General features: G+C 39.7%; 1 protein-coding gene across 2 annotated transcripts in view; it reads left to right on the forward strand.

The window, feature by feature from the left end:
• The window catches only part of wwp2 (WW domain containing E3 ubiquitin protein ligase 2), a 63,454-nt gene continuing 43,770 nt past the window's right edge, over nt 1–19,684 (forward strand). For both annotated transcript variants that reach the window (XM_044356112.1, XM_044356114.1), the window contains exons 1-6: nt 1–105; nt 1,363–1,444; nt 7,109–7,265; nt 7,775–7,896; nt 9,703–9,840; nt 16,967–17,045. In XM_044356112.1, coding sequence (XP_044212047.1) covers nt 1,375–1,444; nt 7,109–7,265; nt 7,775–7,896; nt 9,703–9,840; nt 16,967–17,045 — 566 coding nt within the window. In that variant the 5' untranslated portion in view covers nt 1–105; nt 1,363–1,374. The remainder of the gene's footprint in view (nt 106–1,362; nt 1,445–7,108; nt 7,266–7,774; nt 7,897–9,702; nt 9,841–16,966; nt 17,046–19,684) is intronic.

A 19,684-nucleotide genomic window follows, 5' to 3' on the forward strand; every position in this document is an offset into this window, starting at 1 on the left:
TTGTGCAACGAAAAAAAAACAACATATTCCACAGGTCACGTGGTATCGTCACTGAGGCGGAAATGAAAGTTCACTAGCGACAGCGGCGGAGCACAGCTGAGAAAGGTACGCGAAAGACCACATTTAAACCTTATTTTCTGGGTGTGTCAGTACATATACTGCGTTCTGACATGAACCACCCAACTACCAATGCTGCTTTACTTGTTGTCGGATCATTAGAACAGGTTTTATCGACATGTCCTTTTATTAAATCCACATACGAAGCTTGCCAGCTAACAGTTAGCTTCTTTTAGGTCAAGACAGTTAAAGTTAGCCACATCGGACCGGAAATGTTTTGACCTTTCCTTCAAAGTACAAGCGTAAGTGGTCTTAGTGGTGTGAAAACAAGTATTGTGTTGTACACAATACTACATGGTAACGACTTGATGCTAATTTCTCTCATAACAGGTTTGCCTCACAGGCATTGCGTAAGTCACAACACGTTGCAACAGAGTTATATTTGCTTCTTAAAAATGTATTTTGGAAAACATTACCGGAAGTGTTAATGTGTTCTTAGTGCCACTTGACAGTGATGTACAGAAATGCCTTGATCATCTTCCGTGTTTGTGTTTTTTATGCGCAGCAGCCAAGGGTATTTAAATCCACGGACAATGTGATGTGTGCAGCAGGTCGATCTGTATCAGTCTGTGTGGAGTGAAACCGGATTTAACTAACGCCGCGGTGTCGGTCAGCTTGTTTCACAAGGTTGTCAGAAAATGGTGTTCGCTTTTGTTGTCATCTGTCTGTGTGAAGCCTTGAGACAGACCTCAGGTGGCCATTTGGTTAATTAATCACCTAATGATTCGCTTTGATTGTGGCCAGGTCACATCTGGCCATGCATCACGTTTTGTCTGCTCTCAGGCTGAGATGCCAACAGCAAGTCACCTTGATGCTGCAGCAAGAAACGTTACACTCATAACAGGATGAGGACCCAACCCCCCTCTACCCCCACACACACAAGCACAAACCAGTTTTAGGGTCAGAGTGTTTTCTCGATCTACACAGCAAACATCAGCATCAACAATATCTCCAGATAAAAGTTCAGTTTTGATGTGTATTGTTAAAACATATGCAGGTCTCTTTTGCAGTAAACTCTGCAGTCTACATCTCTGACTTTGCTCAAGGTGATGTCGTTCTGGTCAGTCTGAAGGTTTTGGCACTCATGCGTTTGATGGAGTAGAAAAATCTGTCATCTCTGCTGTTATTGATATACATATAAACATTTGGCTAGGCTGCTAAAAGACAATATAGCTATTTTTTGTTAATATTCGTTGTCATTGTGTGATGCAGTGAAAATGTGTTGTGATATTGTTTGTGTTGCAGAGCTGTGATGTCATGGCAACTGCCAGTGTGAACAGACCTGGCGGTGCCCAGACCACTGAAAAGTCTCAACTGATCTTGAAAGGTAAAAAATCATTTCCTGTCAACTCATTCCTAACAGTAACATAATGCAAATAATATTGGGGAGTTTCCCTCCAATATGAAACCAAAACAGGAGATCAAGCAGAGTGTTTGTGTGTTTCATTTCCAGCTAAGTAAAAGTATTCAAATTTCTGTAAGGAGCCTCCCTGTCCTTCATCTATTTAGTCATGGTGACACATTTCTGCACTTGAATCAGTATGTGTGGATATGTGGATATCCTCTCTGTATTACACACCACGTTATGAAACCTCTCAACTTGAACTTCTTCCTGTTTTTAAAAAAAAAAAAAAAAGCCAGTCTAACACCTCAGAATCTATATCCCTTTTGTCAATAGCACTCACCACTTATGGTCAGAATTGCACTTTAAAAACCGGTCTCTTATTGTTTACACAGCTAACATTATGTTCATGCTTTGTTCAGAGAGGATGTGCAGCAGTTTCACAGTGTGTACTGTATTAAACGGGAATAGAATCAGGACAAATCAGATGGTGTCAAATAAATGTCGATTTGTGTATGCCTTATCTTAACTATCAAATACTCTTGAGTGGCACAGAACAGTCTTGTGGCATCCGTTGTGTTGTGTTGCACACACCACTCAATCAGTATTTAAAGGGGACATATTCTGTACATTTCTAGGCCTATATTTTTAATATGGGGATCTACTGGAATATCTTTGCATTATTTACATTTCAAAAAGCTCCTTATTTATCTTATGCTGACCCTTAATGCAGCCCCTCAGTTCAGCCTCTGTCTGAAACAGACTGTTTTAGCTCCCGTCTCTTTAAGGCCCCTACCGCGATGAGCCCACTCTCTTCTGATTGGTTAGCTGTTGGAAGCAGTGTGCCGGCTGACTTCCAGCAGCTACATTAACAAACCATAGTGGCAGGATTTCACTTCTCTTTGTTGCTCTTTACTCGAAATGTCAACTTCTCAAATACATCCATACATGTTCGAGTCGTAAATGAGAGTGGACAACACAAACAACACACGAAAAACCTTAGCAACAACCTTAGCAACCAATGCTACTCAACAAATGGCCATTTATGGGCATGTGCGTCAAGCCAATGTCAGCTCGTCAGCAGGATAGAAAGAAATGTTGCAAACAAAGTGCAGATTGAAGCCCTGGCTTTTGACTTAGATGGATCATTTCTACAAGTTTTAGAACTTTGACCATGTTTAGCGTTATATATCCAACATCATAACAGTATATAAATAACAAAATCACAAAAAGCACAATATGTCCCCTTTAACAGATTACACTAAGTTTTTAGCCCATTTTCTGGTCATTCAATTTATATTACATGAACCAGTATCATCCTAAACAAGTCATCCTTTTAATCTGACCAGCCTGAGCAAACGACACTGGCAATGATGTAAATTCCAGTATACTCAAGTGGATTCACACTCGGTTGGTTTATCACATGAAACACAGTCCAGCTCATTGTAATGTTGACACACTATCCAGCAGTGGCCACTTCTTAATGCTGTTACCATCGTCTCTACAGTGCAGCTTTGTTCCCCTGTGGCTCTGTTCAGCCTTTTTATTTGCTTTCAGTTACATCACTTCAAGTTATGCTTGTATTGAAGCAACATTCCCGGTAATTACACGGTGTAACACCTCTCTGTCTATCAGTGGAACACCTCTGTCACAGCTGTCACCAGCATGGAGGTATGATAAATGTTGTGTCGGATGGATGTACAGATGACATGGTTTCTGATGTGAATGTTTATTGATACGGATCAGCTTTAGGAACACACAAGTGATTGGGAAGAAGTTTTTCTTTCACTACGAAAACAGATCTGAGTCACTTACGGTATGAAGAGACGATGCAAATCACTTCGTCCTGCAGTGTGAATGTGACTGTATAGTGGTGATGAAAATAGTCGATGCTCGTCTGGTAGAAGATTGCCTTTTGTGCTCCATGCTAACGCCTTAGCACACACTATGTTGATTGATAATAGTATCATACATAAAAAAACTATTATCTCAGTGTGTATTTCCTTTTAGGATAAAACATATTCTAGTTTTAAAGGCTACTTTAGGTTTATGACAATTTGGGCCTTATTTTTGTAGCAGCAATTTAATTGCTGAGATCTTTTTAGGGACATTGCTAAAAAGAGGTCTGATCGTTTAACATACCTGTTTTGGCTTTTATGTAGTGATGTGTTAACACGTCTCAGCAAATACTGTTCTTTTTTTAATGTGATATTTAAAGTAGAAATGCAGACAGGAAAAACAGTGGGTGGAGGATGACATGCAACTAACGTGTACGTGTGTGTGTGTGTGTGTGTGTGTATATATGTGTATATTTTTTTTTAGAAGAGAGAAGAAACATAACATATAAACATGAAATAAAGAAATACTAGAAAAAAAGCAAAAACAATCTTAACAGTATATGTGCATTCTTTAGCTCACTGTGGATAAAAATATTCTCCATCACATAAAACAGTCATATTCTCATGCATTATGGAGACACATTATATAAAGGAATCGCTCTGGGAGAATTATAGACTGACTCTGGAGTTCAGTTGTTTTGGTTTTCAGACACAATATGTCACATGTATTAGCTTATTATATGGTAATCTTGCACTTTGGCTTAGTCCATATCATGCAAACATGCACTCAAAAACATAACATCTATAGTCCTCATATTACTATCATATAATATGGGGAATGTCTTTTTTGTCTATTTTTTAAAGTTTTTAAAGTATCTGCATTATTTTATCAGCAATTATTTTTATTATTTTATTTTGAGTCTCATTTTATTCATTCACAGTTAACAGTTAATAAAAAAGAACCCTCAGTGTGATTCACTGTTAATCGTTCGAGTTCTGACTTGCCTCCTCACTCTCACTCTGCCATTGATCTTCTCTCACTATCCACCTTTTCTCCTTCCCTCTCACCTCCTCTCGCTCTGTCAAAACCTACTTTTCATTCTTTTAATTTCTGGCGCTCTTCCACCTTCTCTGTGTCACTTCCTTCTCCTTTCCAGAGAGCTGCTGATGAGTCACATTTTGTTATGCTAGATGTTTGAGTTCAGAGATCATCAACCTGTCTCAGCCAGCGCTCGTCCGCGATGAGATGGAACACAGAAACTTTTTTTTTTCTCTCCCCTTCTTTTTCTCATCGTCATTATTTATTCATCCAACCAATTATCTCGAATCCAGAAATGGCTGAGGACAAACAAATTGGGTCTGATGACTGACACATGCGATTCTCAGCAGGCCAACAACAAGCCTGTCTGAGCCCAGCTGTAGACTTTTACCCCCAGTTGCGGTGTTCCCAACAGTGCTGTGACTAAGTGAAATACATAGATGTGAGGTCATCACCTTTCAGTGAAATTTGCCGTTTTCAGATCAAAACAGGTCACCTACCAGATTTGTGTAGATCTGAGGAGAATTGGTTCATTTTAACTTCAGCGATATAAATCCTCGGTTTGGAGCGCAGAAATCCAATTATGTGGTTTGGAAGCATCTACTCATGTCAACGCCGAGAACCTCTAATGTGTGTCTCGAAGTGCGTCTTGTGTGTGACCATGACAACAGCAAAACAACAGACAACAGCAAAATGACAAATGGTTTGATTTCTACAAGTGCTAAGTCAGCGTGTTTTTTTTTTTTTTTCATGGCACTGTTTATCTGTTTACCTCAAACTTCACACCAAGATACGGAGAAGATGAAGTGATACGCGGCAATAATGGCCCCCTTAGTTTATTAGATACATATTGTAAACAACAGAGCATTACAGTAACACTCTGTTGTTTCCTCATTGGTAGTAGCATTATTTTTTTCATTGTTTTATTGTAGTTATAGTGACCAAAGACAAATGTTCACCTTTTTTTTTTACCCCTTACCTGTTTGCATCCCTGGAAATATCATGGAAGAGGTGTGTTCAGAGAGGAACCATAAGTTTCATCAACTTTCAAAGAGGGAAATGTTGAGAATAAGACAACACTTAATGTACAACTTAGTAACTTAGTCACAGTCCAACTGCTGAGGAAAAGTCCTGAAACTTTCCAACAGGGATGAAGAATGCCCTTTGGTATCCTTGCACCAGTTTTTTTTTTTTGGCTGGAATGTTTTTTTGTTTTAACATCTAGACCTCATCATGACTGTGTTATTTCCTGAAACCCCACATCTTTGTATTTCTTCCACTAGAGGGCGATGTCTATATTTATTTGTTTGCTCACCCCACCATCAACACACATTGATGCTGCCAGAACCAAAAACTGCCATCCTCAGGTCTGACTGAAAACAGATCACTGTCAGGCTGCTTCCTCACCGATCAGTTACACCAGTTACATCAAGCTTAAGTGGTTAAAATATCTGATGTTTAATCGTCTGACAAGCATTAGAAAAATAATCTCAGTTTAACATCATGTCATGAAGTTTATAGAGTTGTCTCATAAAGTTTTCAACCCTTGATCCAACAGAGCTAACTGCTTTCTTTTTAGTCTCTGAAGCTTTGATAACAGTAGTTATCATGTTTCACAGAGCTGCTCTTTAGCATTAACACTGTAATTACCTAACCTGAGCAATGAGGTTATGTAATTACAATGAGACATGAGCAATGAAATGAAGAAACATGATATCAGAGTCACTTTTGGCGCAGACATGTCCAGCAAAATAACATTTTTTTTCTCCCCCGCTTTTCATTTTTCATAAAGCTTTTGACTCAAACAGGCACTGGCAAGTTGCTGCTGAATGAGACTAGGATAGGATGTAACTGAAACAGCATATAAAAGCATGAAATATTCTCAAATAGATTACTTCCCCCCAAAGCACTGGCGTAAAGTCCAACCTGGTTTAATATATAACTGTATATATATCAATGAATTGACAAGATCCGTGGAACATTTAGTCAGACAAGATAATTTCATTTACTGGTATATATTCTTATTTCAAGTAAACTTGATGTGCTTTACATGAATAACCGCCCCACCCACCCAAAGGACCACATTCTCCCTACAGACATAAACCACATACACACACACACACAGTTAAATACACTCCTACTGTTAACTAATCCTAAGACTGAAAAAATGCTTTTCAGTTAGCTTTTGAATGTGGACACAGTTGTGAGAGATCTCAGGTTATTGGGCAGTTTTGTTCCAGGAACAGGACCAAAGTCATTTAAAGCACGCACAGCAGATCTGGATCTTACTGTGGATACAGTTTGAAAACCACCACGTGATGAGGTCTGACTGGACCGTAGTCAGTGAGCAACTCATAAATATACTGGGGGAGTAAAGACTAAATGTACAATTTTGAAATAGATTTTGTATTGCACTGGGACATTACAACAAAGTGATTTAATACTAGAGTAATGTGTTCAACTGTGTGTGTAACCATGAGGATGCTGGCTGCTGTGTTTTGGATGAGCTGGAGCTTTTCTAGTGTTTGTGTTTCCACTGTTAGATACTTAATTTGAAGGCCTCTGTTTGCAGATGACCTAATCTTACTGGCCCCAAAACAGAAAAAGATTCCTTATTGTGGTTGGACTTTGGCTGCTGTTACAGTGTGTACTCTAGACTCCTCAACTCTACTAATCTCTGATCACAAAAAGAGCACCCTCCTCAGTCCCCACATATTCTAATGTACTCCTTTTTATTGCCCTTAATGTTTTTCTTTATGTGTGTTTGCGCAGTGGTTTCAGCGAAGCCTCAGTCTCCCAAGCTGCCAAACCGTCACTCTCGGCTCAGCTCCTTCGTTGAGGTGACTGCAGACGGACTGACCAGCGAAACAAAAAAAACAGGCAAACGCAGCGGACACCTCGAGCTGCAGTGGAACGAAGACCTCACCCTGTGAGAGCACCATTACTCACACACACTGACTTTTATAGAATCCTGTATTTTATTGTTCGTAAACCTGTGCAAACAATTATATGGAACATAAAGAAACATTGCATCCATTCTACTGTGTTATGTGTGTACGTATACACGCTGTGCAACGAAGGAAAAGGTTTCAAATGTCAGAATATTTCATTTTAGTGTAAGTGCACGCATTTAGTTCGAGTAGGGCTGATTCTGCTGTGAAAATGAAAGTAAAAGTAAGACGGGAATTGTGACATAGTAGCAGATGGATTTGGAAAATAAGGAATATAAAACCGGACTCAGAAATAAAATACAGCTTTACTGAAAGTCAGAGAAAGCTGGAGATGACTGCGTCAGTATGTAGCAAGAGTGCTTTATGCTGGTATTAGTGCACAACTGATTAGATGTACTGATAGGCATGATGTGATGTATTTTTAAGGATGTGTGGTAACTGCTGAGTTGACAGTGTGTGTGTGTGTGTTACTTTGTGTGTTTTACAGTAACGTGACGCCTCAGAGTCGTCTGGATCTCAAGTTGTGGAGCTGCCACACCCTGAGGAAGGAGTTACTGGGCAGCGCCACCATAGACCTGCTGGACACACTGCGCACACATGATGGCAAGAGTAAGGACACGCACGCACACACACACTTAGAAAGTCTAACCCGTGAAGGACTACACCAATTTCTTAAGTCGGAAGGATACATATTGAGATTTATTTCTCCACAGTTTCTAATAAGGTATAACCTAACTTATATGCAGAATATTAGCAAATGAGAATGATGATATATAACAAATATGAACACAGGAAATGAAATACAAAGGATGTACAGAATTGGAAAACGGGTAAAGAGAGAATAAGATTAGAGAGGAGACCGAGTGTTGTCCTACTCCCCTGCTGTGTTGAAGTGCGTCCAGTAATTAACAACTCTATCAATACAAAGAACAGTAGCTGGACCCTCTGAAGGCTGGATCCAGCCGCAGAACACAAGCGTGTTCTTCTGAGCTTCTGAAGAGTGTTTGGCTGCTCCCTGTAAACACATAAAGTCAAATATTTCCAAGGTAATTTCCAGGAAGTTGCCCGCATATAATTTATCCATATAACAACAGTGGAGTTCATGCCTGGCTTCCTTTGTTGGCACTTTACAGTAGCTTTTCAGTGGTCCCCTTCAAATGATATGTTTACCAGTAAATTATGACCACCTGGGGGTAAATGCCTGGTAAACATGGCGGGGTCACATGATATTTACTTATCATGAGCTGATGAGGATCACCTGAATGCTCCACTAAACAACAACAACAACAACCCGACACAGTTTTAGTCTTAAAGTGAAAGTCAGTCTTGAAAATGTATTTTATTCACTTGTACAAAATAATTTGCGGAGGCTTTAAACTTCATCAGTTTATCTAAATATATTGTACTAAAACTAGTCCGTCTATAAACTGACTGTTAAGCTTCTGTGTCACTGTGTCGATGTTTAGTACTGAAACAGCTGATAATATTCTTCCAGGAGGATTGCTTGCATTGTCCTGAGCATATATGTTTAAATCTTCTGTTGGAATATGTGAATTATCTTCCAAATCCAAATTATATATGACTTTTATCAGATTGATGTCAATCCAATATATCAATGACATTTGTGTAAATGTCAAGGTAACATTTACACAGTCAGTACATTTACCAGACTCATTCAGGTTCCCTCTTTAATTCTAATTTCTTTCAACATTTAGCCTAACTTGGAGATATCATATCAAATCTTGTTTTTCCAAATAATAGGCATGAATAACTTGCTAGAAGCTGTTCAATCCTGCGTTGGAGGAGATTGAGCAACATGATGTAATGCCCTTAAGGACTCCGTTGCTTAAATGTGCCATCAAGCTGTGCGTTTTGAATTCTCCATACTCTCCATACTGATTGTGTAAGGAGATACATTACCATGAGGTTTCTGACCCCCAGTATAGATGGATGTGATATGTCTTATTGGCTTTGTTCCAAATTCTTTCATTTAGTGCTTCATATGTCTGGTTTCTTGAGTCGGCTCTGGTACAAAAACACATTTTATTCAAATAAGATATGTGTAGAGGTGACACAGTTAAAATATGTAAATCGGATATAGTCTGATCGTAGAGGAAGTGAAGACTCAGCCCAGGCTCAGCTCCATTGTCCAACGTGTCTAATACCTCTTCTTGTGGTCATGTATGTGTCAGCGGAGTTGGCTGACCCTTCACTGATATCACTGTGGAAGATAATACACTATGAGCTCACACTGTTGTCTCATTGTAGAGCAATAACAGAGGATGTCCTATTTCCTTCTGTCCTCACTTTCTCCATTCCCTCCAACTCAACCTCTCTTCCTCTCCCTGCCACCTTTGTTTTCTACCTTCGCAACCACTCATCCTCTCTCTGTGTCATTCTGTCTCCCCCCTCTAGTGGAGAATGTCCAGCTGAGTCTGGTGCTGCAGACGGAGAACAAAGGCTCGGTTGTAGCGGGAGGCGAGCTCAACGTCTGTCTGGACGGCATGGTTGTTGATCTGGGCTCGCTGCCCAATGGCAGCACAGCAGCAGACAGTGAGTCCCGCCTTTACCACACACACACACACACACTCACACACTCACAGAGAGGTGAAGGTAATGACACAGAAATGTGCAGAGAAGCACCTAGACAAGCACTCACACTGAGGCCATGTGCACATAGATATCAGTGCTGCTGAGTGAAAAACTTGTAACTGGAGAGTGGTGAATGTGATGGTTTATGAACCACACAGTCAGACACTGAATAGAGCGAGAAAAGACTGAACTACCTTAGAGATGTAATAAAGCTAGAGCAAAGGAAATAAGATATAACAAGAATAAGGCAAATCAGAGCATTAAAGTTCATGCCAAAAACAGCAGCTTAACCTTCTCAAAGAAGAAGTGAATTGAATTGTTAAAGTCTCCCTCCACTCAAAATATGTTTTTCTTCCTGTTCCTACAATTGAATGTTTGAGCGTCACTGAGCAGAATGATGTAAATGCAGAGTTTGACACTAGAAGGCTGTTTTCACATTTATCTGCTGGCAGTGGAAAGTTTCTTTCTGCTAATTGAAAAATCAGATTTGAAGTGGCAGGTCTACGAGCATGATTTGTGACATCACAACTAGTTCGGAAGCTAATCCTGGTCCAATATTCAACTTACACAAGTGTGATGCGGACACTTGAAGCTTCCTCCAAGTGAATGTATACATCTGCAAGAAATACATGAATCAAAACAAACTTTGGGCTGATTAAACATATTATAAACCTTGTGGATGAATACAAAAATGCAGAGCAAAGCTCATATCACCAGCGGTTTCTCAGTTTGTGAAATGTCGGCTTTTTGGAAATAGAAAGTTTTTACTCGTCAGCGAAGACATATTCAAGTGAACATGCACACACTGTTTCCCACAGAAATCCAAACAGCTTATTAGTACAGAATACACCACAATATTAAGACATCACTCTTCCTCTCACTCTTTCCCTTCCTCTCTCTTAAATGTGTGTTAATATTGCCAACAACCACACACACACACACACACACACACACACACATGCACTAACATACACTCACACAAACACATGCACATGAATCAGTGCTTGATGTTTGTGTGTCTCTCCACCCTGGTAATGAGTGTGTTCCCTCCATGGAAAAAGCCAGAGGTTTTACATTGTGTAAATGACAACTTTCTAAATGTTAAATGTTGAATTAATAGTGTTTGTGCTCAAACACATTTTGGTCTTTTGTCATGATGGGAGGAGGGTTTTGAGACTTGGATGTGTAATTTATGTGGTGACAGACTAGTGCATAGAATATTATCTGGATCAAATGTTTTTATTTTATCACTTGAAGTTATGTTGTTTTCTATTGTTTAGTGAAGTAAAAACTAAATAGGATCGATAATGAAAATCAAATCTGGTGCAATGAATGTTGTCCACCTTTGACATAATATGGTTTCTTCAAATTTCATTAGTTTTCTCTTTTGTGCATGAACTAATGTTGAAACAACACACAGTTACCCAAGAAACATTTAGTAGCCAAGTGTCCAATTACTTTTGAACCACTAAAGTTTGGGCATCATGTGTTAAAAGGTTTATATCTCCCACACAGTTCTTCCTATATTGATGTAAACTTACTAAAAGTAAAGCTCAGACTTGGCTCTTTAATGTAGAATCTATTATTTTAATTTCAAATCGAATGTGTTGAAACACAGAGCCTGAAGAACAAATAAATGTCTAACTGTCCAAATACCAACCGTCTGGACTGTACATCAAGCAATAAGTAATGGCAGAACAAGAAAAGCCAGAGGTATGTTTGAGTTAATAATATTCAGAAATGTTTGTTAATACCATATATTAACATTGGAAAAACAAATATTGGTTGATATATTGGAACAGAATTTTTTTTAAATCAGTCAAACATTCAGAATCGGTCAGATTTAACACCAGCTGACATGTATAAGAGAATAGGTGTTATTCTAGTATAGTAACAATTCCTCTTTTCTTATACTGAGAAACATCTCAGTCTTCTGTCAGTGAACCAGAAAGCTTTAGCTAGGCTCTTTCGCTTCATTGGCCTCCTGTCAACTCCATCCTGGCAAACAGCTCTGCATGTTCTCAAACCTCAGTACACTGTATGTTTGATCTGTGCCCTGACACCGTACAGTATGCCTCAGGACTCTTCTCATTAGGAACAGTTAGATGTTTCACGGAGCAGACTTAAATTAAAGTCTGATTGCACTTTTGTTATTGTAACCCTTAGAGAGCCCAACATGATTCCTTAAAATGTTAGATCAGCAGAACACCATTAAGTTTTAAAAATGTCCACCTTTCACTCACAGCTTCTTCGTGGGATGTGTTTTTATCCACTTTTTTTTTTAACCTATATTAGTTTTTGGATCATTCTAATTGATTGCTGTCATGATTGCTTATCTTTTCACTTTGTAAAGTTTTCTTTGTTAAAGGTAAAACATAAACGGGCTTATAGACTAACCTCAAAAGTGGAACGGTGGAAGCTTCAGTCCAAAAATATTGCTGCACTGTGTCAAACCTGACAACAGAAGAAGCCAGTTTTCATAATGGTTAGGGTTACCGTTTATGTGTATTTATTTATTTCAGTAATGCCTGGGATTTAGTAGAGGGTGGACATTGTTTAAATAGTGAGTCTGTCTTGCCAAGAATAACATGTCAAGCATATTGTTAAACTTAAGAGTAACTGAATACCCGCAGAAAAGATTTGCTACGTACAGCTGGAGTGTTGCTACCATATCGACCTTCACAACTTTAACACTGACATTTGAGTGCCTGTGTTACTGTTCCCAAACCAATATAAAATCATTTCATAGCCCTTAGAGGAAAGATTTTAAACCCTCCACAGACTTATTGACATTCAGTCAACAGTATGTTCCGTTTCCAGGTGCTACGCTAACATTTTACTTTCCTTTATGGTTTGGAAGCAAAGACTAGGTGTCTTTTTTAACAAATACACAGTTATTAAGCTGCTTAAAACCATAGCCATGTCCATGCATTCATCTCCTCTCCATCTCTATGCAACACACACACACACACACGGCTTTTCATAGAGCGCCGCACAGAGCCCACAGTGTATTCTGGTGTGAATGAACACAGGGCCAGCAGTAAGGGCCAAGGCCTGCCGCAGCATGGGCTGCATAAATGTCTCTCTTTGTGAATGTTTAGATGTGAAGAGAAGTTAAGAGGAGTTGTGTGTGTGTGTGTGTGTGTGTGTATGTGTGTGTGTGTGTTTGTGTGTGTGTGTGTGTGTGTGTGTGTGTCCGCGCGCATACACATGCTGTTGTTGTTGTACCACATATCTTCATGTTCACATTTTGCAAGTCCTCACCTATGAAGTGGGCTAGTTTATGGTTTGGATTTAGATTCAGGTTTGGATGGGATAAACAGAGGATTTGATAGATTGCCCTGTTGGTGTAAAATACCTGTCAAGTTCTGAGAACACAGTCACCAAAATCTATATGTCTCTGGCTGACTTACTCCACTCTTGCATGCCAGCACAATTATCACTTGACAGATAATTTGGCTATAGGGGGAAAATGACCATAAATTACAGTATATTCCTCAAAGCAGCGGTTCACAATCAAAGGGTTGGGAACCTCCAATGGTTCAGAAGAGAAATCTGAGTGGCCACAGTATGATTAATGGAAATGGAAAGAAGAAAAAACAAAGTTATACTACACAAACTTTTGATGTCTGCGAGTAGGGGTCACAGTGGTCACAAAAAAGTGGGAACACTGCCTTAGAGGAGTAGTTAACCCCCCCACCCCCCCATAACATTGAATTGTTGCTTTTACATTTTGGTTTTTTGTATGAATTAAACAAAAAGATATAACATGTTAATTAGTGAACTTAAGAGTTGCTAGAACGCTCAATTTTGTTACCTTTTGAAAAGAGCAAGGCTAGCTATTTCCCTCTTATGCAAAGCTAACTGGCTGCTGGTTCCAGCTTTATATTGAACGAACAGATACGGTATGTGGTATCAGTCGTCTTACCTAACTCTTGGTAAGAAAGTGAATAAGCATATTTCCCAAAGTGTAGAACTAGTCCGTTTTAAAGGTATGTTCAGGGTCAGGACATAAGGATTGTAAATGAAAGTTCCTCACAATGCAGTTAAAGAAACTTATGTCAATAATTTTGACGTGTGTGCAGGTTATAGGTTAACATACAATGAAAAGAGTCCTGCCTCCCCCCTGTTCTCTTTATGGCCTGTTGTTTGGTGTTCTCTTAAAACTTGTGTACACACACGCTCACACGCACATAATCACAGACATCAGGAGTGCTTTTGTCTAATTTGTTTCAGAGAATTGCGTAATTGAGTCTCATTGCTTGCAGCTCGGCAGGACAATCGCCTCCTGTGATCCCAAAGCAGTGTGCATGGTAGCGGCAGGGGGGGTTTCCTCTCCTGGCTCGCAGGGGCAGAGATGACAGAGGTCGTGTGTGTGTGTGTGTACATATATGTATGTTTTTTGCGGGGAGGGAGGAGAGGTTAGTGAACAGAAGTATGCCCTCTATAAGCAGGGTCTCAAGTTGAGGCACTTGTCTTACATGTGTGTGTGTTTTATGGTTTCTTGTGTAGATGCAGGCGTGTGTTTTTGAGCTTGTGTGTATGTGTGTGCATGTACATGTGTTTTACATTCGGTAATGTGTATGTGGGGACATGCGGGCTGCCTGAATATATAAAGTGTATAAAGGTGGGAGTGTGTTTCCTTCTGGTGGTGTTAAGGCACTCTGTGTTCACGCTCTGAACGCACCTCTGTTAGTTCGGAGGTTTTACTAATTTCCCCTGGCAGCTTTTCTGACACACGCGCACACACACACACACACACAGACAGAGCAGGCTTCATAAACAAACCCTTGTATTGAAAGATGTGGAGAAACAGAAGCCACAGCAGCTAGATTTCAACTCTGAGAATATTGACACACTTTGTAAACGCAAGATGCACACACATGCACTCCACGTATACGCAACTCGTATCCCGCAGACGCAGAAGCCACATGTGCACCACAGCACAGACACACCAGTGACTAACACTTATCATCCGGGACACATCATGTTAGACTCATAATGTACATTAACATGTGGTATGTTGTAAACTTGTTGTTGACTGTATGAGACAGAAATACTGCCAATAAGAGTGTTACTGTTAGATGAAAAAAGTGTTTTTCCTGGTAAGACGTCATTTAAACTGTAAGTAAATGATCTCTGACCTATGTGACATTACTTTTTCCTTTTTAAGAAAACAGTTGGTTGTATCTTATTCTCCAATATATGCTGCACAGGATGAAGCATTATTCAATGTGACAATGTTTTGATTACAATCGACTAACAATTTTCATTTATATAACCTAATATCACAAATCACAGATTTGCCCCAAGGGTTTCACAATCTATACAGCACACAACATCCTCTGTCCTTAGACCCTCAATTCAAATAAGAAAAAACTGGAAGAAACCTCAGGAAGAGCAACAGAGGAAGGATCCCTGTTCCAGGACGGACAGACATGCAATAGATGTGTGTGTACAGAATAGAACCAGATAGTACAAATTACAATATGGAAAAACAGGTTGACAAAATTATAGATAGATTGATAACATATGAAGCTACTCAGAGAACCAGGGTTACGCAAGTAAAACTAAAGAGTCCAAACTATCCACAGCAGCTACTGAAGTCAAATGTGCCCACCCTTGTTTTTAATGTAGTTTAGTCATTGAGATGTTTTTGTGTCTTAAGATGGTCAATGACTAGAAATTCAGTTTTACACGGCGTCATACAGACAAGTGTGCTCATGCATAGACACACACCAGACCAGTAATTATGCTTGAGCCATTAACAGGGAGGGGGTGATGTACTCAGTGAGCAGGTTATGACACAATGGTTTCTCCTCAAGACCCTGTTTATTTTTCTGTATGTCCATTGGGTCCGCTCACAAGAAGCCCTTTCATAGCCACAAAACAGGACTGTGTGTGTGTGTGTGTGTGTGTGTGTGTGTGCGCGCGCGCGCACGCACGCACGCATGTGTGTGTGTTTGTGAGAGAGTGAGTCCGTGAGATTACCTGTTTGCTTTACTTTGAATAGCAGGATATACAGTATATGTCCAGTATGTAAACATACACACTGTTTTAGGTTGCAAGCGTATCTCACACATAGGAAGGTGTGTGTGTGTGTGAAGGAGAAAGTGAGTGTTAATGAAAAGCGTGTTATAGGCCTGTGGTTTTCAGTCGCAGTCGGGACTGAGTGTATGGTCACACATTCCCTCACACCACTAAGACCACATACCACTATACACACACCAGCACAGACTACACAGTAACATACAAGGATGAATGGTTTCCATTAAACCACCAACTGTACTTCCATTGCCACATGTCTGAAGTATATATGGATTTCATTATTGAAGAGTTTTTTTTTATATAAATAAAGTGTCCCTAAGCTGAGCTGAGTGCATTTTCTCATTTTCTGCACAGCTCAGGATTGTATTCAACCTCCACAGAGTTCAGTGTGAGAGTAATGTGACAATAAAAGCCCCAGGGAGAGACTCCTGATGCTGCTGTTACTGTACGTCCCCAGAGGACGAAACCTGACTTTCCACTGTAGTGCCGCCATGAAGCTGAGGGTTCAAAGATAGAAGGGTGTTGGTATGCTGTACAGATTGTAAAGCCCTTTGAGGCAAAATTGTGATTCTGGGCTACATTGATAAAATTGACTTGACATGTTGACATTTTTGTTTTTTAGTGACATGTCTTGACAACTGTTGGATGGATTTCCATGAAATTCAGTCCTCTTTCTTCTTCCTCTTAAAAAAAAAAAAGTTTTAAAAAATAACATTTTGTCCTGCGAAGTATCCAAAATTTCATCATCTGTTGTTTCTTTAGCAGAATGTAAACAGCTTTTGACTACATATAAAAGTAGACTTATTTTTTGTGTAGTCAAGGATTCTCTTCTAAACTGTCTAAACTAGTCACCACTGCATCTTACACTTTTACACTGTACCAAAGTGGAAGTCATTTAATTATGGATGTGAGCTGATATAAGTGAGGCAGACATTACTTTGCTCTCTCCCTGATTGACATTGTGTTTGTGTGTTGTTAATGACAGCTGGTTATCTACAGTATGTCTGTACAATGATGATCTTATGTGTTTTTGTTGCAGAGATACTACAGTCAGATAGACCCAACCTGAGGAGGACACAGAGTGAAGAGACTCCCAGTACTGCTGGATCTCACAGCAGGTCAGAACAAACACACACCCACACACGCATTCAGATAGAGTGTGTGAGCACTGATACAGTCCCCTTGATGCTGCAGAGATAAAACACAGATGTCTTTATGTATTTGGTACGTTTTGTATACCCTCATATTATCTAAGTGGGTTTGCAGATGCTGTGTGGAAAGTTATTTATGAGAAGTGGATAAGCTGATTAAATTTTCATACCAGTTGGTAAAAAGGGGAAGCGGGCCTGGCCCCTCATGTGAAGGAGATAAACAAAATGATAATGTTTCATCAGATAACACATACACAAGACTAAGAATCTGACAAAGCTTTGTGTGTTGATAGTTTTCAGCTCTGTTTATGGACACAATTCACCAGTCCGGCTCCATAATTTTTAACATTTGCACTATTCTTATCTCTACTATTAATTATTTTTATATCCAATAACAGTTTCCTGCTCTCATTACCTTTGTGTCATTCAGTTAATAATGAAATGTAGATATTTTGCTATTCTGTAGACGTCATACACAATTGTTTATGGGTTGAGGAGGCTACATGTGCATCGCTCCTCATCATCACCTCTCATCTTAAACAGGCAACATTGATTTGCTTCATGACAGCAGCTTTACTTTACAGTGTATATATATATATATCAGTAGTATATATGTCCTTGCGTTACTCTGAGTAATCTGTGTCTTTATAGCCAATTTCTTTTTTAGGTGAATATTTTGGTGGCAATCATTTTGTCACTGCTCATGCTAACTTCCAAGCTCTTCCTCTCTTTATTCCAAAGAAAATGCTGTTGCTGCTGCTATAAAAGTAAAATAAATCTCTTCCTGTAAGTCAGAATCAAAAAGCTACCAGTTACAGTGCAAATGTTCAGAACAATGGTTCCCAAACTTCATCTGTCAGGCACCCCTTTTTGTGGATGAAGATGCGAAAAATCAGAAAATAAATACAAATCCTCTCAAGCAATCACCTCCCAACATGCATCCACTTAAACATGCACACAGATCTTTTTATTGTGACCTCCTACATAGAATAAATTAGAAAGACTTTGTGAAATACAAAGCTATAATTTCAGCATGTAGCAATTTACTGAGAAAAGGCAGAGCAGTAAGTGACTCTGACAGTGCTGGCATGCCTTCTCTGAAGTTTTGTCCATGACTGGACTGGATTCATATTTTTAAGTAGTTGTTCACATCCACACTTATTGTTAAAACACTGATGCTGTTGTGGCTTCCCGCAGCATATTTAAGCACTTCCCTGAAATTAAGAAATAAATACATGTTTATGAAACCAGAACCTTCAGGGAGAAAGAGCAGAGGCACACAGCAAGGGCCACATAATTAATGAGGCAACTGTTTACACTCTCATTGGGACATTTTAGAGAACAGAGAGAGAAATACGGATAACATGGGACGTAGGGCTCGACCAACTTTAAGTAAGTTCATGATTTGTGTCTAAAACCACTGCTTAAACACGCACAAACACACACTTCTTAAGCATCTAAATCAAGCAAAGTTCACTGTTCTTCTGGTTTCAAATCTCTGCAGACATTGTGGTGTAATAATAAGAATAATAGCACAATAATAAACTTGCGTAACCTTTCTCTAAAATACTGTTTGCAAAGCGCTTATATGAAAATCATAAACCCGAGGCATAATTGTACTCAAAATAAATGGAAGAAAGAAAAGAAGCGGATCGAGTGAAGGAGGCCTATGTCAGTATGGTCGACTGAAGCACTTATGCAGAGTGCCAGCATGTTATTCCCCCCTGAATGTGGTTTCAGACACTGCTCTCACTGGCTAGAATGGTAGTGGGATAATAAATAGTGGAGCAGACTGCATTTATTTCAAAGCTTTGCGGCGAGAGTGCATGGGGTCAGATGGTATTTCCCTCTAAACATTGTAGGGGGGCATTAAACACAGTTCAGCCAAGAGCCTAAACCGCCGCTGTCATGGAGAAGCAGTCAACATCTCCATCCAGTTGTGTTCAAACGGACGCCACCGTCAGAGAAGAGGAGGTGAAGGGATGTCTGTTGTTGGCGCTCTCCCATGACGAGGGACTCGGTGCCCACACACAAACACATTCATCAGGATTTACATTCACGCCAGTTGTCAGTGTCAAATTGTTGCTTCCTTCCTCGGTTGCTTCTTCTTCTCCTTATTGTGGCAAATAAACAACTGAGCGCAGCTCTGAATCCGGTTTTCTGTTGATCGCCGTCCAAGCTAGGCCTCAGCATTCCTTGGTCCCGGGGAGGGAAAGCCAACATGTTTTCTTTGTATAAAAGTTCTTGTCGGAAAAGCAAAGTTAAATTTAGCGTTAGGAAAATATGAGGGTGTTCAGAGAGGAAAAGTAGCCGACACCTCTGTGCGTGTGTGTGTGTGTGTGTGTGTGTGTGTGCTGGTTTTGCTCGTATACACACCTGTACATATGCCAGCCCTATTCCCATGAGTCAGGAACAACAATAGGTCTAATCATAAGTTGTCAAAACAAAGCAGTGGGGGATTGTCAGGAAGTGGACATAAGACAGTCAAAGAACAAGTTACACACAATAGACACTTTTTCTTTTTACTAAGTCTAAACTTCTTACACTTAAGTCTAAATGTTAATGTTTCTTTGTCATCACTCACCTCCCTCCCACCCTCCCCCCTA

The sequence above is a fragment of the Thunnus albacares genome, chromosome 7 (genome assembly GCF_914725855.1).
Source record: "Thunnus albacares chromosome 7, fThuAlb1.1, whole genome shotgun sequence".
Lineage (NCBI taxonomy): Eukaryota > Metazoa > Chordata > Actinopteri > Scombriformes > Scombridae > Thunnus > Thunnus albacares.